The following is a 24397-nucleotide window of genomic DNA, read 5'->3' as shown; positions in this document are numbered from 1 at the left end:
ACTGGTATTTATGTTACAATAGATTTGGTAACACTTTTTGTTACACGTTACATGTACATACTATAGTAGTAACAGTAAATTAAGCATAATTAAACAACTAGCCCTAAACCAAACCCTAATCCTAACGCTAACCCTATAGTAAGTGCATGTTGTTAATTATTATTACTCAGTACTTAAATGTATAATTAAACTGTAACACAGACACCTTAAAATATAGTGTTAGCAAAGATTTCTATTTCAAATAAACTCTCTTTTGAAATAAACATTGTTAAAAACGGATTTTAACATTGAAAATAACTACTACTACTACTACTACTACTACTACTACTACTACTACTAATAATAATAATTGTTTCTTGAGCTTCAAATCAGGATATTAGAATGATTTCTGAAGGACCATGTGACACCGAAGTAAAAAAGAAATTGCCATCCAAGGAATAAATTACATTTGAAAATATATTAAAATAGAAACAATTATTTGAAATTGATAACTGAAATTATTTTACAACATTACTGTTTTTACTGTATTTTTGATCCAATAAATGCAGCTTTGGTGATTTTAAGAGACTTGTTTCAAAAACATAAAATCTTTTGAGCAACAGAGTACAGAATTACATTATTGCATTATCACTTTATTTATTTATTAAAAAAAAAAAAAAAAAAGATATTTTGGAATATCATTATTATAGAATTGCATTTTTTTTTAAAAATTAAAAAATTACAATTTAGAATTTTTTACATTAATAATATAAATTTTGATTTAAAATTTTCAGATTTTTTAGGATTTTTAGAACTTCTGCTTCTTGGAATTTTGTCTGCTTTAGCCAGCTTCTGAGAACATTTTCAGCACTTTTATCCTTTAAGTTAGGTCAGAAACACACGCACACACACATACCTTAGTACGGACAATCTCCTGCGGGAAGTCAGTCATGGCTGAGGTCAGCCACCCCTCTAGACTCTTAGCGAAGTTTCTGATAGCTTGAGTGAGGGTGCCTGCAGGATCACATTTCCCATCAGTCATGCACTCAAAGATTCTGCTTACAATATAGCAGCAACACTGACCCTGGAACAGGTCACAGTAAGTGTGTGTAGAAGTAGAAATACTAACTGGGAACAGGCCGCAGTACATCAGGGATGAGGATCTCCACAAGTGCCTGATACAGGATGTGATCACAGCTCCTCATCCACTGTTTGATTGGCTCATATTTACACAGAGCGATCAGCTTCTCTCTGGGGAATCCTCTGATGTCCTCCACATCCTCTTCACTGCACAATATACAAACACACGTTTGTTCAGACAGAAATCCCTTTGTTTCAAGTGTATTAAGATAAACAGAGCAAAACTTACTTTTATTTGATTGTAAAATATATAGTAAAAATATATAAACGGGCTGCATGTTACAATAATATATTTACTTATTTTACAAACATTTATAATAAGGCCTCAATGTTTCACTCAGAGAGTGCAATACCTACACTACCATTCAAGATTTTTCTTCAAGAAAATAATCCTTTTGTTCAGCAAGGACACATTAAATTGATCAAAAGTGACAGTAAAGACATTTATAATGTTAGTGAAGATTTCGGTTTCAAATAAATTCTGTTTTCCTTTTAAATAATCAAAGAATCCTTCAAAAATGTTATGTTATGTTTCCACAAAAAATACTAAAGCAACACAACTGTTTTAATATTGATAATAATAATAAATGTTACCTGAGCACCAAATCAGCATATTAGGAAGGATCATGTGACACTGAAGTCCAGAGTAATGATGCTGAAAATTCAGCTTTGAAATAAATTATGCATTTTACATTTTAAAATATATTAAAATACAAAACAGTTCATTTAAATTGTAATAATATTTCACATATAACATTAACATATTAATGTTTTTACTGTATTTTTGATCTAATAACTGCATCCTTGGTGAGCAGAAGAGACTTCTTTCTAAAAGACATCATACACTTGAACAGATCAAAAAAATAAATAAATAAATAATTATATATATATATATATATATATATATATATATATATATATATATATTTTTTTTTTTTTTTTTTTTTGATCTGTGTATATACAGGTGCTGGTCATATAATTACAATATCATCCAATTCCATTCAAAAAGTGAAACTTGTATATTATATTCATTCATTACACACAGACTGATATATTTCAAATGTTTATTTCTTTTAATTTTGATGATTATAACTGACAACTAAGTAAAATCCCAAATTCAGTATCTCAGAAAATTAGAATATTGTGAAAAGGTTCAATATTGAAGACACCTGGTGCCACACTCTAATCAGCTAATTAACTCAAAACACTTGCAAAGGCCTTTAAATGGTCTCTCAGTCTAGTTCTGTAGGCTACACAATCATGGGGAAGACTGCTGACTTGACAGTTGTCCAAAAGACGACCATTGACACCTTGCACAAGGAGGGCAAGACACAAAAGGTCATTGCAAAAGAGGCTGGCTGTTCACAGAGCTCTGTGTCCAAGCACATTAATAGAGAGGCGAAGGGAAGGAAAAGATGTGGTAGAAAAAAGTGTACAAGCAATAGGGATAACCGCACCCTGGAGAGGATTGTGAAACAAAACCCATTCAAAAATGTGGGGGAGATTCACAAAGAGTGGACTGCAGCTGGAGTCAGTGCTTCAAGAACCACTACGCACAGACGTATGCAAGACATGGGTTTCAGCTGTTGCATTCCTTGTGTCAAGCCACTCTTGAACAACAGACAGCGTCAGAAGCGTCTCGCCTGGGCTAAAGACAAAAAGGACTGGACTGCTGCTGAGTGGTCCAAAGTTATGTTCTCTGATGAAAGTAAATTTTACATTTCCTTTGGAAATCAGGGTCCCAGAGTCTGGAGGAAGAGAGGAGAGGCACACAATCCACGTTGCTTGAGGTCCAGTGTTAAGTTTCCACAGTCAGTGATGGTTTGGGGTGCCATGTCATCTGCTGGTGTTGGTCCACTGTGTTTTCTGAGGTCCAAGGTCAACGCAGCCATATGCCAGGAAGTTTTAGAGCACTTTATGCTTCCTGCTGCTGACCAACTTTATGGAGATGCAGATTTCATTTTCCAACAGGACTTGGCACCTGCACACAGTGCCAAAGCTACCAGTACCTGGTTTAAGGACCATGGTATCCCTGTTCTTAATTGGCCAGCAAATTCGCCTGACCTTAACCCCATAGAAAATCTATGGGGTATTGTGAAGAGGAAGATGCGATATGCCAGACTCAACAATGCAGAAGAGCTGAAGGCCACTATCAGAGCAACCTGGGCTCTTATAACACCTGAGCAGTGCCACAGACTGATCGACTCCATGCCACGCCGCATTGCTGCAGTAATTCAGGCAAAAGGAGCCCCAACTAAGTATTGAGTGCTGTACATGCTCATACTTTTCATGTTCATACTTTTCAGTTGGCCAAGATTTCTAAAAATCCTTTCTTTGTTTTGGTCTTAAGTAATATTCTAATTTTCTGAGATACTGAATTTGGGATTTTCCTTAGTTGTCAGTTATAATCATCAAAATTAAAAGAAATAAACATTTGAAATATATAGGTCTGTGTGTAATGAATGAATATAATATACAAGTTTCACTTTTTGAATGGAATTAGTGAAATAAATCAACTTTTTGATGATATTCTAATTATATGACCAGCACCTGTATATATATATATATATTATATATATATACATATACAAATGCCCTTGACTTTCTTTGATGACTTTTCCAAACTGAAAATCACAATTTAAAAATTTCTAGACACTTCCAGGTTTTCCATGACTCTGTGACTTTGTATGGATATGGCACCTGTTAGGAATGGTAGTGGCTCCGTCACTAGATGGCGCTGTTGAATACCAAAAGGTCTGCCATAGCTTCTCTATGAGATGGAACTGCAAGTTCATCACTACGTCCAGAGTCGCCTGACAGAGAGAAATCAGGTTTATAAGCACTGTTTAAACAAGCTTCCATGCATTAAAACACTCAAACAGGAAAACGGTTCCCCCTGATACTTCAAATGCAAGTGTGACGTTTTTACCTACTATAAAAACAATTGATTTTGGAACAAAAACACTGATGAGTGATGTCAATTTTTGGGCTGTAACAATATCTTGAGAAGCTCCCACGTGAGTTATGAGAGTTACATTTTTGAGATAAGTGTGCTCCTTCATTCTGAGCGCCTTTTGTTTTTCCTGTTGGCATATTAGACAACGAGATCATCTCAAGTGCAGCCCACTCACATCCATCTCGCAGTTTAAATTATGAAAACAGCCAGTACTCATTCAGAAGCACCCATCTTGAGAGCAAACCACCTTCTTATATAAACAGTTTAATAGTTACACAACACAATCCACATACAGAAACTTTCAACTACATCTTATATTCTGTTTTAAGTCCAAAAAAAGGAACTTTAGTCCTTGTGGTAGGGATGGTATTTCAGCAAACTGTGACATGCAGAAATAAAAGTAGGTGTTAGTGCTTTACTGGAGAGCAGAAGTGAGAGTGCGGTGAGTTCGCTGTGTGTTTGTCTCAGAGTGATTCACACTCGGCTCTCAGATTCTCCTCGATGAGGACACACACTCTTGTATCCAGTTACACGCACACCCCCCCCACCCCCTTCCTCCCCCCCCCCTCGTCGGTCACATGCTATGTTTTGGCTTCCACAGCCAGGTCACCATGGCAACCTTGTTTACCGTTGCCCCAGCAACAGTTCAAACACAGCACTCCAAAACAAAAAAAGAGAAAATTCTCTTTCCTGGACAAACAAGCTTTCTCACCTTAGTCACAAGAGAGGAAAAGCACTATAGTATTGCATCTAGAGGCCAAGTTGATGATTTTTAAAGTTTACTGCACTTGTGAACTCTGAAAAATCTGTTTTATAAAGTCAAATCCTATCTCAGGCAGCACTAAAGCTCTGACTTCCTTAAGTGTATCAGCACTCTGCACCTACTTACGAGTTTGAAGAACATAATTTAACATGTTTGAGTGAATTTGGTCAAATTAAAAATGGATATATTAGGCAATCTTTCTTTTTCATTGCCTGAAAACGCTGTAAACTTTTTACAGTTTATGTGTGTGTCATTGATGAATAAGGTTTTTAAAAGTGTAAAAAAAAAAAAAAAAAAAACCTAATGGAGATAATTAATTTTGAAGTTTTATTAAGTGTTAACAATGAGATTATGTGGATTTTATAATCAATTAACACTGCTTTTGTCATTTTTTACAAGATGGACAAAATTTGTCACGAAAAAAGTCGTTTGGTTTAACCAAAATTTCGGTTTTACCAAATGACACTTTTGGTTATACCGAATGACGATATTTTCAAACAATGCTAACAGGCTGATTTCTAGCTAGCTAGCAAAAGGACAATCAAACATTTTATATTTAGTACAAGTTTTTAAAATATTACAACATTTTCCATGTTTTATATTGCGGTTGTACCAAATGACCTGATGTTTCGGGACATGCGTATGAGCAAGTGAAAACATGAATTTTTTCAAATAGTTAAGAGAGAGTTAGTTACTTTGCTTCACAACCATGTGGTCCTTTGCAGTAGTCTGAATGATGTCACATCCTGTCAAATGATATTGAACGCATGACTTGATCCAAAATGGTCCCTTTATATTGGTTACTTCGAATGACATCAATGAAATTCTTTTTTCCTGGACATTCTTTCTCATAACAAAGCAATGACTTCACATAATTTTAATACCATTTTGCACTATGTTGATATATGATGTTATCAAATCATGTAGGAACAAAAAATATATACATTTATTACATTTTAAGATATTTTAATCACAAATTAAGTGGCTGTAATAGCCTTTGGACGGTTAAACCCAATGACCTTTTGACACTTCAAAATCTTTAAAATACCTTTATATGTAGCAAAATATAATTAAAACCTTTTGGATTCAATAAAAGAGATCTAGTTGTACTAACCTTACATACTTTGGATGTCATATCTATGTTTTTTAAATTATTATTAAGGCCAAAAAAAAAAAAACCTGTCACGTCACTGACCCATTTACAAACTTTATGTTAGATGCGATTAGTCACGATTAATCGATTTGACAGCTCTAATATTAACATCAAAATTATTGTGTGGTGTTGCACAAAGCTTGTCACTAGACCTGTTTACAACAATATTAGGAGAGTTAGAATGAAAGATACTCAGAACCCAGAATAATTTCCATTTGAATGTGAGAAGTTCACTCAGTTCATGTTGTGATAAAACTATAGTTTGGTGTTGCAGAAATCACACACTTGACTTTAATGCTTTAACAGTAACAAATGAACTTATTTTTCAGTATTGAGGAGCACGCAAAAACCCACAGATGGGCACAGACGGATGGCAAAGCTCCTGCTGGATGAAAGGTTAATTGGGAAGACTGAAAACTCCTAGTCTGAGGGATGAAAGAAGAACTGGAACAAAAAGGTATGCAAAGGACGGGGAGGGACAGAAAGAGAGATGGAGAGAAAGAGAGCTTGAACGTGGCAGAAATGACATTAAAAGTGAGAGCTAGGAAATGAAGATGGGACGAGTCCATCTGTCAGAATATTGAGAGCAGTGCTACACTCCAACTGTAATGAGAGCAGCCGCTTACTGAAAGTAAAACTAGACATCAAACTAGAAACTCCATCAGCAGAAAGTACGAGAGGGAGGAGGAATACTAAGAAAAAACTCATCAACAGCTTTTTCACAGTTCCTCATTGCCGGGAGCTACACTGCTGCGAACATAAATTAAGTGCTGTTTATTCTTTCATTAAAACACAGTGAAACTGAAAGTAAAACCTAGAGAAAGAGGGTGTGGCACTTCAAATTGTTCTATACAAGGTTTAGGACTTTAAATCGATTATAAAATTTACTTTCTTTTGTTTAAATCTTTAAATCTTTTAATTTGATGAAGCAAAACAAGGGAAGGGAAGAAATCTAATCCACTCCAAAGAGCAATCTCAAAACACTTCCTTTTCCAGCACACATGAAATAGTGAATTTAGTATTCATGAAAGGAACTCCTTATCAACCAACTTCTGAAGATAACAAACAGACACAGAGAGAACAGAAATGTTTCTATTTTTAAAAGCTACAATCCTTTGCAAAGCACGATGCTTATTACAACATTACAATTATATTTGATTTAATAAATGTTTGAAGTATAATTATTATTACACAACTACTGTTCAAACTGAAATTAAAAAATTTAAAAATACATTTTAAAATATATTAAGATAGAAAACAGTTATGTATTTCTGTGATGGCAAAGCTGATTTTTCAGAATCATTACTCCAGTCTTCAGTGTCACATGATCCTTCAGAAATCATTTTAATATGCTGATTTGGTGCTCAAGATACATTAAAGTTTCTTACATTTCTTAAACGGAAACATTGTGTAACTTAATATTTTTGTGGAAACCAGAATACACTTTTTTCAGGATTCTTTGATAAATATAAAGTAAAAAAAAAAAAAAAACAGGATTTATTTTAAAGAAGAAAAAAAAAAAAAAAAACTCGGGCTGTTCTGACCAGTTTTCATAAATCACAGAACAGAATTAAACAATTACAAAATGTATAAATGAATAGATGTATAATTAAATATGATGCAGTTAACACATTAACTGTGTGACAAATATTCACAGATTGTGAATGAACATTGTTCATACAAGGTCATTCTCTGAGAGATGTTGTGCAGGTGCTTGGTTTTCCTTATTCTAGCTGCCCGTAAAAACAAGGCTCACATTCATGATGGAAAACATGTGATACATTGTTGCAAGAAAACAGCCTTGGTTAGATTAGTGTAACTATTTGCTGTGGTATATTTCATTCATTATTGTATTTCTTTAACATTGTTATTATTCAATAATCTTACATTTTTGTGCACTTGATATGATATGTACTCTTATTCTGATTCAAATCATTTCAAATCATAAATCATTAAATTTTTACTTAATATTTTTGAATTATTAAAATATTTGAAGTAATATTTATTGAAATATTTGAAGCACAGAATAACAAAGAATTTTATTTTCCTCTGGTATAAGGGATAATTTACCTTTGCTAGTGTGTCTCTATTATTTTCTAAAGATAGCTGTTAAGAAGTTGCTTCCTTTTCCTGTAACACTGTTCCCTCCACTCTCATAATAAAGGAAGATTTGCATGTTGCCTTGAATAAAAATTTGAAAGAAAAACAACACACAAACAAACACACAAACAAACAAAAACGGTGCAGTACCTCACAGTGAATCCTGTAGTTGCTCTGTAGTTTTTTCACATCGTTCATGCTAATTGGCTCAGGCAGAGGACACGAGCCCAGATCAGGTGAAGGGAAGGGGGGAAGGACGTGAGACACATCTGCCAAAACACACAGAGTGTTACCAAGAGCGAGTATTTAGACTTGAAGCTTGTTGTGCATGTATTCAGATGTTTTTGATGTGCTTGTAGGTAAATTCTAATCAATTCTATTAAATATAGATTTAAATATAATGTACAAAAAGATTATGAAAACAAGATAAATCAAAGTAAAACGATTATTGCACTCCGTCCAGCGCATTCCTTTCCTTCATAGCGTGCGCTTTTGTTCCTCCCTAAAAGCCCAAACTTAACATCTAAATCAGCCAAATAAATGAGTGTTGTAAAATGCAATCTACTTTTGCTAAACTGCGGGACGTGTTTGATATTAAACAGTGTTATTAAAAGCATATTAAGCCACAAAAGAGACACTGTCCCCTAGGCGGCTTTCTGTGTGCACAAGCATATGGGTTTTGGATAAGCATCTAAACGTGTACACACAAAAATATCAAAATGCCTTTTTGGAGAGAATTCATGCAAACACACTGGGTTATATCTTTAGTAAACGTACACAGTTGAGAAAGATAACGCGTGTGTAACAGTATATTGGATCCGTGCATTAGCTCTTAAAGTGACAGCAGCCTAATATTCCTGCTGCAGTCTGTCATTAATGATTATCAAACAACAAACGACAAAGGAAAATCACTCACTGATCTTGACTGAATAACTTAAGTAGCTTTAATAAGGATTAATCTATATTTAAGCCCCGTTTACACTAGTGCGTTTTCATTTTAAAACACATAACTTTTGCTACGGTTACGCCTGTCATTTACACTACTTCGGCATTTTCAACTCTTGAAAACTGAGACTTTCGGAAATGCTGCAGAGCCCGTTTTAGTTTGAAAATGTGTATCCTTGATGACCGTGTAAACAATAACATGGAGACTGAACTGCAATCTTTGCTGGCTTTGTTGTCATTTTTAGCAGCCATAGTGCAGTAAACGTTTTTTTTTTTTTTTTTAAATACTGCAGCTACCTTTATGCACAAGATGCAACTGTTTACACTTGTACGCGCATGCCCAGTGTGCATGAACGGTCATGTGACATGTTTTCAGTCGTGTAGAGTAGACTGAGTTTGTTTCTGAAACGCTATGGAAACGCCAGTGTAGATGAGAATTGTTTTTATTTTAAAATGGCATTTTAAAACGAAAACGCACAAGTGTAAATGGGGCCTTAATGTGTACAACAAAGCTATGCAGTGTTATTTTACATTTGATTATTCCATTTTTTTCTTGTAGGCTATTACTTATCTGAATACCACTGTTACTACATCTTTCTGAAAAACTTAAAGCACCATTAATTTATTTTGTATTTTCGTTTTGTTGTATTTACTTGTTCATTTTGTTTATAATTAGTTTATTTGTTCTTATTGTATTGCTGACTGTTTACTTGTGTTTACTTGTTTACTGTTTACTTGTCTTATGTAATTATTTTGAGGACCTTTTTCTTACATCAACAAAACTAATACTAGGTTAACTGAAGTATCGAAAAATTTCACTGATATTTAAAATTACTCATAGCGTGAAATAAGATTTTGATTATTTCACCCACCAATAGTCATGTTAAATAATCTTGATTTCAATATTGACCAAATTTAATCGTGATTATGATTTTTGCCATAATCAAGCAGCCCCAGTACTAATGTATTAAATCATGTATTCATGTATAAAAAAAAAAATCATGGAGGAGGTTTACCAATGTACTGCTGGTGATGCTGGCTCTGGGCCGCCACGCTCTGCTCAGGGGTGCTGGACGAGTGCTGGGAGCCGCTGTTCAGACTGTCCCCCATCCCATCCATCTTGTGAAAGGGCTTAAACCTGGACACAGGAAATACCAACAGAAGGATTAAATGTAGAATTCACTACTGGGGATTACAGAGGATATGACTAAGCAAGAAAGAGAAGATAATTTTCCGTCAGTCTGCAGAGTCAGTGTCCAATCTGAAGGTATTCTGTGCATTTCCAATGCCAAAAAAAATCTGACAGTTTTGAACCTGAATAACTAACGTCAGAAACCGGAGGCCAGCATAATGTTTTAAAAAGAACAACAACATTTTTTATTAATAGGACATAAAAAGGTATTTTATTTAGAAAAATCATGTGTGAATTGATCAATAAGAATTATTATTATTATAAATAATATCAATATAATTTATTCTCCATTAATTTTCTCACACCTGCATCAATTGCAGCTACCCGTGACATTAATAATAAATACGTAATGAATACATTTAATTATTTTCACCGTTTCAACATTTAATTAAGTTTGCAAAACCCACACTGGGATCTCTATGTCTGAATGGAGATAAAACTCGGGTGTGAGTGTCCATCTATTCAGCCAGTGTGGGAAATAATTAGAAGAGGATTTAATGAATCAAAAAAAAAAAAAAAAAAAAAAATAAACCCTTAAAAGCTCTAGCAGGATCTGAACAATTGAGTGAGACATGCACACAAACACACACAGATCCTGATGGCAAAGAAGACTGGGACATGAAGATTGGATGCAATTGAGAAGGAGAGAGGGGGGATGTTTATATCACCTCTGTTTCTGATGGACAGGTTGTTGTCTCATTGCCATGTACTGCGTGTCCTCCTGCAAGCGGTTGAGAGGCGAGTCAGGCTTCAGACGAATGCCATAATAATGGTATTTTGAGTTTCCCCTGAGACACACACATAGACGAAATGAGCCATCACATTTTTTATTCCAGCACAACGACACACCACAATTTGAGACTGAACGTCATTTATTTCAGACCATCATCTCATGATCATTCTTTAAGTATTAGAGTGTCTGCAGCAAATCCACTCAATGTTCTTTTCTGTGCTGCTTCAAGATTGTGCTTTTCTTTTGAGAGTGGATAAGCTGTAAAACTACTTTTACGTCTTATAGATTATAGTTTATAGATTAGCTGTATTTGTGGGGTGTAGTCTGACCTTGTGCCAAGTCTTCTTGTGCGAAGGCCCATGAAGACAGAGCGGATGAGTTTGCCAAAAGAGGCGGCATTAACCGGATCCAGTTTTTGCTCCTGACAGTGTCTCAGGTAGTGGTTATACAGAGAGCTCCGCGGCAGACTCACACCCTCAGCTGTCTCATAATTATCCAGCAACCACTGCAACTGTACACACACACACACACAACAGATGAATAAAACAGTATCTAATCAAGAAAGCTTAAATTCATCAGTTTTCCCTGACAAAACAATAGCAACAAAACCACACAACAGAACACTTCTGCATTCATACTGTATGTTCATATTAATTACCAAATTAATTTGACTGATAAAAAAAAAAAAAAAAAAAAAAAAAAAAAAAGACCCTAATGGGATCTGCACTTTCACATTTCATTGCACAGAGTGTAAGGAAATGCATGGAAATCTGTTGAAAAAAAATAAAATAAAAATCTTCATCATTTATTCTCCCTCATGTCTTTCCAAATGCATTTTAATTTCTTCTGTGGAACACAAAAGACATTTTTATTCAGTTTTAGCTTTAGTAATTTTAGTACTTCAACTTGTTTTATTTCAGCAAGTTGCCAAGGATATATTAAACAATTTTGAATAGTTTTAGTTAACAATAACAACACTGAAACAACATGAAGGTGAATAAATTATCAAATTTCCACTCTAATGTGAAAAATTTCTTTAAAAAAAAACAAACAAAAAAAAGTTAGATAAACAGATTGTCAAATTAGCCAAATATTTCATAAACATGCAAGGAGTGAAAAGTATGTAGAACTTTGTGAATGAACGGCATTCAAATTCTGTGGGTGCAGATTCTGTGCAGGCCTCCTGATAACTGAGAAACAACATGGGAGAGGGAGTTTTAAACACTCGATAAATGCCTCTGTTTGAAATGAGTGAGATGTCTACGGACTTTGAGGGAGTAATAATTGCCAATCTGTGAGGATCAAATTATGCCATCCACTGACACACCAATGGCATTGTTATATAAATCTCATCTCAGGTCTCACCTAAGAAAAGAATATTTGAACATTCATAAATATTCACTGCCTAGAGCTGAGGTGTCAGTATAAATACAAATAAAATTAATTCTAAAAATATAAAATCCTTAAATATAAGATTTGAGTACTTGATGTTCAGGAGTACATCTCACGCATATAAACACAGTGATCCCTGGGTGGTGGTGTAATGTAAATGCAGGGGGTCTGAGGCGCTTTAAACCCAAAATACACAGAGCGAGGGGCTGTTCTGGAAAAAGCATGCTCACAGCAGCAGTGAAAAGCAAAGCGAAGAGGCAGGCAGGATGAACTAAGCCTTTTTTTCAGGACTTGTTCCAGTTTCAATAAAGTTTTTTCCCAGTTTGACTTACATGGCTGTTGAGCAGGCTGCTTTTGTGAGTGGCAATCCCTTCTGACTTTTGGAGGTTTTCAATCGCCATTTCAAGCTGAGGAAAAGTAGGAGCATGCAAGACATGAAACGGGGGAAGAGAAGGGAAAAACAGAGGGGGTGGAATGTTCGGGGGGAACAACAGAGAGGGAAAAAAGACACAAAAAAAGAAAAGGAAATCAGTCTGTTAGCTGCAGCCGGACTTTGAGCATTTCCATTACAGTCTGTCAGTGTTTGCAGCCACATTCATTATGGGTGGACAAAAAGCATGCAAATGTGAGGAACTCGGAGGGTTAGGCCACTCTTCCTGTCTCGGCCTCATATATGCTAATGAGCTGCACACACAGGGCGTGAGGTCAGGCTACTCTCAAACACATGAGACAAACTCTCTAGCCACGTCTGAAATCACACAGTTAGTGGGGTCGTGCCCTCTGTAAAGACACTGTCGCATTTGATGCGTGATGCTGAAAAAGCAGATTTAATTTGACTCAAATAAACATGTTTTTCTGCAGGTATTAGCTGGGGAGGAGGTTATTAGTTTCTGTTATTGCATTTATGAACCAGACTTGTTTCTTCCACAGTGGGCACTAAAAAAAATACTTTTTAAAAGTTGAAATAAAGAGAATAAGGCTTGAAAAAAAGATTGAGAAGAAAAGATTAGAGGGGGAAAGAAAGATATAAAGAGGCAGAGAGAGAGAGAGAGCGAGAGTTTTGGCAGAGTGGCAAAACTTATAAAGAGAAAGAGGGAGACAGGGTGAAAGAAAAAAAAAAAAAACAGGCATCTTTCCAAGTCTTTAAAAGGCTCCCGAGGGCTCTTGGCCAAATGGTAATGAGCCCCAGGGGTTGCTTTGTTTCGGAGGCCACTCAAGTGGCTGTGAAAACTGCTAAAACAAGGCAGAGCTGGATTATTTAGAGGCAGTCGCCTCCTTAAGCCCTGTCCCTGCTTCCAGCCCACCTCATAAACTAGCACACTGTGGAAAGAAAGCTACACTCTGATGACAGTGTGTGTCATCTCTACTCTGTGGTGTACTGGTAAAGGAAAAATGTGTTTGCATGATAAATCTGGTGACGTGACTTTGAGAAATTGCAAAACACAGACTTGCAAAACACTTTTTTCTTAAAGAATGTAAGAATCAACGTCATCTGTGACATGTTGCGGATTACCACAAAAAGTCATTTTGACTCATTCTTTAGTTTGAAAATAAATCTGTAGGAGATTTAAAAGGGTCATAATTCAAATTTGCCTTTTGCCACTTTTGACATATAAGAGGTACCATTAAAACATCCTGCAAGATTCACAGTTTAAAATCCTCCTCATTGTAAACAAAGCATCTACATAATCAAGCTCCAAAAACGGCTCATTTTGATATTGTGGGATTTGTGACGTCACACGGGCAATTACATTTGCATAGGACTTCCTCCAGAGCAAGAAACAGACAAATAGTTATCAAAGTTATGTCATCACATCATAGGCCCCGCCCACTGGCGTTCAGTCGCTTAGCAGCTGGCTTTTGCCTACACTAGATGTGAGCGTGGCGTTGCGTCAAAAGCAAACAGAACCCATTATAATCACTGACGCTGTCTACACTGGACACAGTATACATCATTCAGTTTCTGACATACTCCACGCACTTGAGTCTGCCGACAACAGGATAAATGGAAGAGTGAAAGAACGTTCGCTTTGACACATCCAGTTTAAACAGCTCTTTGGCGTCTCTGTACAGACTTCAGAAGGATCCCAGCGCCGTAAACAAGTAAATGGCGTTTTTTTTTTAAATGGCGTCCCAGATCACGTTGGAGGATTATATGTTTGTTCGGAGCATTTTGTTTTATAAACGAGGCACCTTTTATTGGAAGATGAAGCAGCCAACATTCAGGGGCGTTTACATTATTGGGGGCCCTAAGCAAATCTTCGGGAGGGATGTACTGATGTACGGATGTAATCCCGTTCCGGGGAGTGGATGGTGATGGGGGCTTTTGGGAGAAATCGCGGGGGCCCCCAAGCCTGTTGTGCCCCACGCAATTGCGTGCTTTGCATGGTGGGTAAACACGTTACTGCCAACATTATTGGATCTGACAGTAAGTAAATTATTTCATAATGCTTTGTCTGTAAATTACAGTTTTATATGGATAATGTTCTCAAAACACTTACTTGCATGCAATAGTGAGTGGCCGTTGATACTCTTCTATGCAATGACGTTAGCCAATCATAACAGTGGCCGTAATTTGTAAATATCCATTTTTCTGCATATATATTTGTTTTTGTGTGCAAACATTATAAGTGAACCTCAAGGAACATATTAAAATAATAATAATAAAAAAAAAAAAGTCATAACTCCTTTATGCAGAGACGCAGCTTGTATATATCAGTGGTATTAATTCTTTTGAACAAAAATGTGTCTTATTTCAATTGTAAAGTTGCCTAAATTGCTAATTTAGATTATGTAGAATTAAATTTAGCTACTTTTCTAGGTAGGTAATCTTCTAGTTATGCTTTACTGACTTGATTCTCTAAAGATCCTCTTTCTGGTTTCCTTGCACATATCACGTGAAAGATATTGGGCTTATGGGCTAAATGGTCATGACAGGAGTTAAAATATTGGATATAATTTGTTAGTAAGTGATTTTATAAAACTGTAAACATATCTTTTGTCAGATTTTATAACCAGAGGTATGAGTTGAAATTTTTTTCTGTGTAAAAAGACATCATATAAGCTTAACCATCGTAACATTCCTGTCACAACTCATCTAGACCATGAGACTAGTCTATGATAGTTCATATTTACAAAACCATAACTTTCTATGAGCTCAAAGTAACTGAGACTAAAAACTCCCCTCCCATGTCACTAGTGGACCAGTCTTGAAGGATTTCAGAACAGTGGACCGTACCATTGCAGACGAGGAGCGTGAGGAGTGAGAGGTGTGGTGGCGTCCGCTCTCCATCCCGCCGTGAATCAAGTAGGCACTGCCGCTGGAAATGATCTGACTGCTGCCCACGTCCATGGCGATTCCCACCATGCTGTGGGCAGGAACTCCGCCAGCAGACGAGACGACGGTGGTAACCTGAGTACCCCCCGCTTGAGAGTCAAAATAGGTGCTTCCGCTGCCCTGTCCATACAGCTGGGACTCTGGGTTATACGAGTATGCAGTACGACTGAAGGAACAAAGAAAGACAGTAACGATTAGTGTTTAATGTAATCTCAACCTTCAAAGCACATCTTTTGACTTTTCAACTGTCTTTAAAAGAAGTTTTGATCTGGACTCCAGCTATCTGAATAAGCATCTTTCACGACCAATTAAAGGAGACATATTTTACAATTTTTGAGCAATTATATTAGCTAATTAATTAATTAATATTTAATTAGCTAATTAACTACACAGTGGACATGAACATTCTGAAAAACAGACTGAAAGCTGCTAGGGTTTTCAATACTGATATGGTTTCTGACCAGATATTATATCACAGTCAGTCATTATTAATCCCCCCCCCTCCCTTAAAAACAAAAAAACAAAAAACAATTTCCATAAAAATACCTCAAGAATAGGGCCTGAAACACTTAAAAAGGCACCTGAAAAATTTAGTAATTTCATTTTTATTATGATCAAGCAGCCATTTTAAGGAGGTTGGTGTGGGACAAGAGAACTAATTAATATATGTTTCTTCTGACCCTATTACATTTTTTGACATTATAAAATGAGTTTAAAACCCATATTTGCATGACTGTGTAATTATTTCTAGAAATAAGCATTAAATAAAATGGAATGCGAGTATTCATGAAAAAGGCTCCAATATTATAAATTATATTACATATGCAATAAACAGCATCTGTACACAAAATTAAGAACTGAACACATGTTTGATTGACAGATTGATAGGTGCTTACATTGTGCCATTGGGGTAGACAGCCTCTGCCCCCTCCACGTACTGCACCTGAGACTGGTACACATGCTGAACGGGTTGAACCTTCAAACACACACACACACAGACACACACATAAATACAGGTCAGACTGGTGCTAAATAACCACTGCATGAGATCTGAGATGTGCTAATGCAGATTCTGTAAGGGAAATGAGATGAACAGCTGTATGCAAGCTGCAGGCAGTAGGGGGCAGTGAGCACAAAGCTTCGCCTCAACAATCAGAGACGCCCTGTCGAGCCGGGAAACTACTTATTAACATATTAGTCGCAACAAACCAAGCGTGACGTGTGTGAAAGTAAAGCATATCTGCGTTTCGGGGTTCTGACAGTATGCTGGGAGAGAAAGAGCGTGATGGAAAGACAAAGACAGTCACAAGAGAGCGAAAAAGATATGTAGAGAGCCAAAAGATAAGCCAGAGGTGTTGTGGGTCCTCAGCATGTGCAGTGAGCGTGCAGGGTTTGATTGACTGTACTGTGTGTGTGTGTGTACCTGCTGAGGGACCTGTTGCACTCTAGGCACTGGCAACTGCTGCACCTGAGCTCCCTTCTGGGAAGAGCCGGTGGCCTGAACTAACACACGCTGCAGGTGAGGGACACACACACACACAAATGTAAAAATTAGACCTTTTTCTCTTTAAAAGGTGAGGTGCGTAATTGTTTCGATGTTAGAATGCAATTATCCAAGTTTAAAGTCATCGTGAAACGGAAGTTGCGATAGTCTTTTCTTCCCTATTGTGAAATATATCCGAGTGAAAAGGCTTCTCGAACAAGAAAAAAAACAAACAAACAAAAAAAAAAAACGTAGGGCTCATAGGATCATAGGATTTGCAACTGCTGTGATCTCATGTGAATGACAGGTTGTCCCGCACTCGCGCCAGTAAACACATCAGAGAAAAGAAGAGATGTTGGTGCAAGAAGGACGTTACTTTGATTAAAGGGATAGTTCACCCAAAAATTAAAATTATTCCATGATTTACTCACCCTCAAGCTATCCTAGGTGTATATGACTTTCTTCTTTCAGAAGAACACAATCAGAGATGTATTTAAAAACATCCTTGCTCCTCCAAGGTTTATAATGGTTGTGAATGGGGGACCATATTTTGAAGCCAAAAAAAAAAAAAAAAAAAATGCATCCATCCATAATAAAAGTAATCCATACGGCTCCAGGGGGTTAATAAAGGCCTTTTAAAGCAAAACATTTTTGAAAGAAAAATATCCATATTTAAAGCTTTATAAATTCAAATAACTACAGTATCTTCCGGCGGACGACCGTACGCATACAGTGCAAATCGACTCACGCCAAATGAGTAACCCCCTGATGTGATGTATGACGTAGGTTGTAGGAGTATCGTAAGCTTAGACACCTCTCGCGGTTTAAGCAAATAGGGCTGGGCAACAAACTCAAGCTCCTCTTCTCTTATATCAAAATCATCCATCATTTTTATCTTTAAAAGTTATTGTTTTAGAGTTCTGATTTGTGACCGGTGTTTTGTTTTGCTCGATCCTCTCCGCTTCCGTGTTCAACATTACGTCATGCATCGGGTCAGAGGTTACTCTTCTGCCGCAAATCGATGCATGCGGCCATCTGCTGAAAGCTAGTTATTATAGTTAATAAAGTTTTAAATATGGATATTTTTCTTAAAAAAAAAAAATAAAAATAAAAAAATAAAAAAATCAATCACTTCGCTTCAGAAGGCCTTTATTAACCCCCTGGAGTCATATGGATTACTTTTATTGTGGATGGAAGCATTTTTTTGTGGCTTCAAAAATAGTGATTTTATTGTAGAGAGACTAAAGTAAGCCATTTTGTGACAATGACACTTTGGCATTTCCAAAACTTCTGGCTGAACTAATGGTGTGAGCTTGGGGTGGGACTCCCTGTTTGTCTAAATAATGGAAGGTGGGTGAAAGGGTGTTTCTTTGTTGCGTCAAAATACAAATATTTATAAAAAAAAAATTAAAAAAAAACACTGCAAAAGATCTCAGGATCCTGAGAAAGATTACTGGAAAGTTTCGTTTATAAAACCGTCATCTTTGATCCAGACTTCTAGCACCACAAATGTTACGTACAAGGAGTCTATATTTCATTCGTCGCTGGTTTTCGTCAAATCCTCTACAGCTGTCCCGGGAAATGTGATGCTCTACTCAAAATATTAACCGAAATTACATAAAGACTGGTTTCTTTGGATGTGTGGTTGATCCAAACCCAACATCTCCCTCAGCAGCACCACGCAAAGTCGCTGCTAATCATTTCAAGTGGCTCTGACAGATGAAGGGTGTGGGTGAGGAGAAATCTTTCATCGCTTCAGATGGATCCAGTGCATATTGAAAAGAATCTTTATAGAGATTCAGAACGATGACAGAAGAGCTAAAGCAGCTCAGATCTTCATATTGAACAACTTGTGTGGGAGGAGTTTCCTTAATTATTATTATTATGCTACTTTAGTGCATCAGTGCTGAGCCTGCTTACCTGTTGAGAGGCGGGAACGGGCTGAACCACCGGCGCCTGGGCTGAAGTGGACGTTCTCAGCGCCACAGTGGATGCTGACTCTGAGCCACCCTCTGACCGCTGCATGGTTTCTCCTAGTAGATAGTTATAGTATGTAGTATTAGTATGTGGGTAATATTAAAATTAATATTGTAATAATTCACTCATGATGATGTTTTAACATGCCAACAATTAATAATTTAACAAAGTTTTTATGGGAAAAAGTAGATTAGCATTAGTAGGTATAGCATTAAGTTACCACACACTCAATTTTTATTTGAACAAAATCAATACAAGCTAAGAATATAATTGCGCAAGCACCGAAAACCAATGAAGATGAATGAGAAAACGACTAAAAGATGACAATGTATCACCGTGTGTGCTAACACGCTAAACATAAAGAATGGCAGGATAATATCATGACTAAGATGTCATCAGGTCCCAACTGATTTCCAATACAACTAAAGAAACAATGCAATTGAACTAAGCTGCAACAGGTTGCTGGAGAGGATAAGAGCAGCCCACTGAAATACAGCTCTGCGCATGTGCCAGGAAAAGTGGGATACAAAGCGGCTTTTCACACCGTCTTCTACGAAAGGACCAGGAGCTCAACCTAGCCAAGTCAGCCTGAGTCACCCGCATCCCCAGCAGGCCGCTCACCTCTGAACTCTATTATGGAGAAAAGAACAAAGGAGACATTAACAATCCCAGCACAACCGCAATGCGGTTCAGTCAAAGGGGAATTCGGCTAAAGTGAAGAACTGAGTTTGTCACTGTCGTCGAGATCCTGATGCAACTCTTCAAACTCTTATAGGTGCTGATGGCGCACACAACGACAGGAAAGAGAAGAAAAGAATGACAAATAGAGACCAGGCAGCCTACCACAGCAAAAAAAAAAAGATAGAATAGGAGGTGAGAGCAGGGGGACTTTGGAAAAAGTGGAGGGGCAGAAAAAACAACACCCCCCCCAACTATGAAAAGAAAAAGGAGGTAAAAAACTAAAATGGCAATGAGGCTGGTCCCCCCCCACCAGGATACTGATGATCTCCAGCGGTTGTTTGGAATGAGAGTCCGTCTCTAGGGGCTCCAATAATACAGCTGATATGAGGAAATTCCTCAATGCTTTGTAAACGTTTGTCGGTTGCTATGGTGAGGGATCCATGGCAACCATCCCTAACTCTACCACCCCCCTTCCCCTTGTGCTATTCTTTTTTAAGCTCACACACAGGAACTTTGGAGTGTTGGAGAGACAGGCAGACTCAGAGACGGGGAACGAGTTACAGGGGGGCGGACGATCTCTGTACATCTAAATAAGCTCTTAACCAGTCCGACGGTGCATTTATCACCACCGGCGTGCTCAACAGGTCCCAGACCTGCGTTTACAACGTGTGCCTGCATTGATCCTGACCAACAAGCAGCGGCGGAGGCTGATCTGTGAGCTTGTGTGCTTCAAGAGACACCTTGACTGACAGTTTGTTGTTAAAGTTTAAAATAGTGCAAAAGACAAGCAATACGCTTGATTTCATCTGCAGGAAAAATGGATGCTAATTACAGGCACTTAAAGTTTTCCACTGGGAGTAGAAGAATAAAGAATAAAAGCTAATTGTGTTTTCTGAGATTAGTAAAATAGAAGTAATGAATTCTCAAGTGTGAAGCTCCATTCAAAAGGTAAATTAATTGGAGAAAATCTAACTGTTCCCGTTTTCAGAAAATAAAGGAACTGTAATGAATACAACAGATGAATCAGTTAAGTAAAAAGCATGAACTCAGATGCCCTTTGGGAGTATATACACTGCAGAGAGAACACTACAAATGTGTTTAAAAAAAAATTAAAAACAAAGAAATCCTGTGTAAATCCATTAAAATCCATGGTTTTAAACCAACATTTCAAAGCACAGGGTGTGTTCCAATAGCTTTTGACCAGTAAGCTTCCATGACTTTTCCATTATTTTTTCCAGTCTGTCTTGGTGACTAACTTTTTAAGGTTTTTTTTTTTTTTTAATTTTATAGAGATTGTTCTTCAAATTTGTTGCCAATAAATGTTTTAAAGCAGCATATTACAAGAAAAAAAAAAATTTAATAACTGTCTCTTCTACGACTTTGAGATTTTATTAATTTCCATTAGTGACCGAAAATGAATTTCCGATTTCAGCCGAAACCATTTTGGCAGGTCGAAATCATTGACTGGGTTTAATTAGCGCTTATTAGCTTTTTGCTTTGGGTATGAAACAAAGTCTCAGCTTTCAAATTCTGTCAGTTTTATAATGAAATTCAAAATGTAGTGCCTCAGTTCATGCAGCAGCACTTCCTCTTTACTACGAGTTATAGCACAAAATGTTGAAAGTAACAGTACTTACTGAAATGTAACATGTCTCATGTAATTCCTCAATCAGTGTTTCAGCTGCTGAAAGATGTCGGTAAAAGAGCTTGTAAACAATATATCACGTAACACTGATATATTGTTACCTCAGGAAAGCCATTCAATTTCCATAACTTATGAGCAAGAAAATAATAACTCCAGAGAGAAGCATTTTGATAAACACATGCACAACATTTAAATTTTTTTTTTTTTTTAACTTAATCTGTTGTCTTCATTATTTAATGTATGTTTGAATAAATCTGTCATGTTAAAAAGCTATTACAGCCACCATATAAATGTTTATACTTCAACAACCAATTGGAGTAGAAACAAAATTATATAACTAAACAGTTAATGTAAAACTGCCTTATGTGCAATTAAAATTTTTAACTTAGTTTATACATGAAGAGCGTTGAATATTAAATAAATTTGATTAATTAACTGATTACAAACACTTTGTTTCATTTTTTGGCTAAATGGAAACTTTAATTTAGGTTTCGCTGTTTCTGTAAAAAATTATTTTCAATCCATCAATAATTTCCATGACTTTATTTATCATGAGTCTTTATTGATTGTGAGGACATAAAGAAGATTCAGTGTTGAAACTGATCATCAGTAAGCCCAGATGGAATTTCCAGACTTTTTCTGTGTTGATTTGATTGAATTCAAATTCAAACATGTGTTAAACAGGAACTATGACAACTCTTATCAGTAGCTAAGGGCATAATCAAATTAACTGAAATATTTAAATCAACAAAAACTCAAGGGGTGGTGGCTGCTCGAATTTTATGAATGACGTGGGTTCCAGTTCTGTGGAAATCTGTGGTTTTGCGGGGACAGATTATGTGTGGGTGTAATCATCCAGTCGTCACCAGGCTGGAAGCCTTCTAGTTTGTTTACACTAGTTAGAAGAAGTGTGTAGATGGTCACAGTCATGCTTTCCAACTAGACTTGCAGGATCAGTCAACAGGAGTTATTTGGTTCAAATCCCATAGACTTTGCCTAACGCTCACCTGAACCAGACTGGAAAGGTAAAACACTAGTCAGAACGTAAATAAGCTTCATCAGAACTCTGAGGGTAAATAGAATGAGTGTGCTTAGATCTTTTAAAAGAAAGGAATTTGCCTCAGGGGTGTTGCATTGGTTATAAATATGTCCTGGGCTGTCCCTGCTGCAGTTATCTTTGGAGCTGATTCCTGCCTACTGCTATTATTCCCAGAGAATGGGAGCGATCGCTCACTGTATGCCTTCAGGTGTTCGGCGAGAAATCAGCTTCAGCCTGACAGTCTGAGTACTGCGCAGCGGTTCTCAACCATCTTTTTTCAAGACCCAAAATTTACATTGCCTATGTTAACGTGCACCAATACTGCAATTTTTTACAATAAACAGAGTACGGAATCAATCGCAGTAAGATGTTTACATGACACAAGCAAAATTCTTCACTCCCATTCACATGCAATTTTAATTATTCTGATTATTCGCTAGTTCTAGAAGACCCTCTTTCAATAAAATAGAGAAAGAGTGAAGTAGGGTAGTTAAGGTCCCGATATACTCATGGTGAAGTTCTTTATCCTTCTTCGCTTAGGGGTAAAAAAAAATTTGAAATACCTTTCCAGTGGTATACTGTTATAGAACATCCTGAGGCCGCCCTCACTGCTAGGAGTAGTGTTGGCAAAAATACAGACTTCAGCACTAAGTTGGTACTGAAATTTTAAAAATGTGACGATACCAGCATTTCCCCCTAGCATTTTGAGCACTGTTGTGTGGATTCTTAAACACCTCTGATTGGCCATTGTGTTCACACACTCAACAGATATGTCTGTGATTGGCTACAATGATCAATGCTTCAAAAACTTGTTGTAAATAGACATCTTTGACGCTCTTCACCGAGTACTTACACAGATACACACGGGAGCATTTGAAAGTAAACGTCTATCAGCAAATCCCTAATATATTCGCTGATCATTGTAGCCAATCACAGACATATCTGTTGAGCGTGTGAACACAATGGCCAATCAGAGGTCAACAGCGCTCAAAATGCTAGGGGGAAATGCTTGTATTGTCACATTTTTTAAATTTCAGAACTGACTTGGTACTGAAGTCTGTACTTTTGACAACACTAGCTGAGAGATGCATTAGATGAATATGTAAAAATGTGCTGCGCAATTTCCTCTCAATGACAAACAACAAAAAGGACTGAACCGAAGAAATGCACCGTAGAAGATTTCCACATCCAAGAAAGTGGAGTTGCAGAGCATACCTACCTATTAGATAAACGAATGGTAGTTCAAAGGTGTTTACCAGCCAGAGTGAACATTTCAGGAAACTTTGCTTTGGCAAGCTGTTTCAAACTCCCGAAACAAACTACAAATGAACTTGAACAAAGTTATTGTTTGAAATGACGTCACAGAAGTTCATTCTTGGATTTCACTTGAAGTATATTGGGGCCTTTACATGGGCACGTCACTCTTGTCTGAGATCCTAGAGAAGGTTAAAATCCATACATATTCCCCACCAGTAGCTATAGGCCGCACAAAGGCAGAAAACAGCAGGAGCACCTCGGCACTTTGGTGTGAAGAGCGAGAGAGGCCCGTCCTGAATAGGCTTCTGGTTTATTACAGTAGAGCAGAGACTCCCCGCCGCACGATACAAGCGCTCACCTCTGCTCAACACAAATGAGCTATTAAAGACCGCCACAACATTGCAGCCATTTCCTTCTGTTCTCATTAACCTGAGTGCGAAGAGATGGAGAGCGAAATCCTCTCCTGGAAGTATGCTGGCAATAAACCAGGCCTAAATGACAAAGAAAACAAAAAGTAATACCTGTGATTGAGGTTATTGTTGAGAAGAGGGTTTAGACACATCTGTCATAGACAGATTGAACTTAAACAACGCTCGATCAGGGCAAAGCACATGCAGATGTTCAA

At 37.0% G+C, this 24397-nt stretch overlaps 1 protein-coding gene across 3 annotated transcripts in view; it reads right to left on the bottom strand.

Annotated features, from left to right (window-relative positions):
* Nucleotides 1–24397, bottom strand: part of rfx2 (regulatory factor X, 2 (influences HLA class II expression)) — a 44993-nt gene that overhangs the window by 5637 nt on the left and 14959 nt on the right. The window contains exons 2-13 of one of the 3 annotated variants that reach the window (XM_051903213.1): nt 19094–19206; nt 17114–17203; nt 16587–16666; nt 15592–15856; nt 12686–12760; nt 11291–11472; nt 10897–11016; nt 10053–10174; nt 8242–8360; nt 3820–3932; nt 1109–1266; nt 896–993 (exon numbers count right to left, since the gene is read on the bottom strand). In XM_051903213.1, coding sequence (XP_051759173.1) covers nt 896–993; nt 1109–1266; nt 3820–3932; nt 8242–8360; nt 10053–10174; nt 10897–11016; nt 11291–11472; nt 12686–12760; nt 15592–15856; nt 16587–16666; nt 17114–17203; nt 19094–19198 — 1527 coding nt within the window. In that variant the 5' untranslated portion in view covers nt 19199–19206. The remainder of the gene's footprint in view (nt 1–895; nt 994–1108; nt 1267–3819; nt 3933–8241; nt 8361–10052; nt 10175–10896; nt 11017–11290; nt 11473–12685; nt 12761–15591; nt 15857–16586; nt 16667–17113; nt 17204–19093; nt 19207–24397) is intronic. The other 2 variants (XM_051903215.1, XM_051903214.1) reach the window with 2 other exon arrangements.

The sequence above is a fragment of the Ctenopharyngodon idella genome, chromosome 8 (assembly GCF_019924925.1).
Source record: "Ctenopharyngodon idella isolate HZGC_01 chromosome 8, HZGC01, whole genome shotgun sequence".
Lineage (NCBI taxonomy): Eukaryota > Metazoa > Chordata > Actinopteri > Cypriniformes > Xenocyprididae > Ctenopharyngodon > Ctenopharyngodon idella.
The sequence above is the reverse complement of the archived record's forward strand: the minus strand, read 5'-3'. Positions and strand labels throughout refer to the sequence as shown.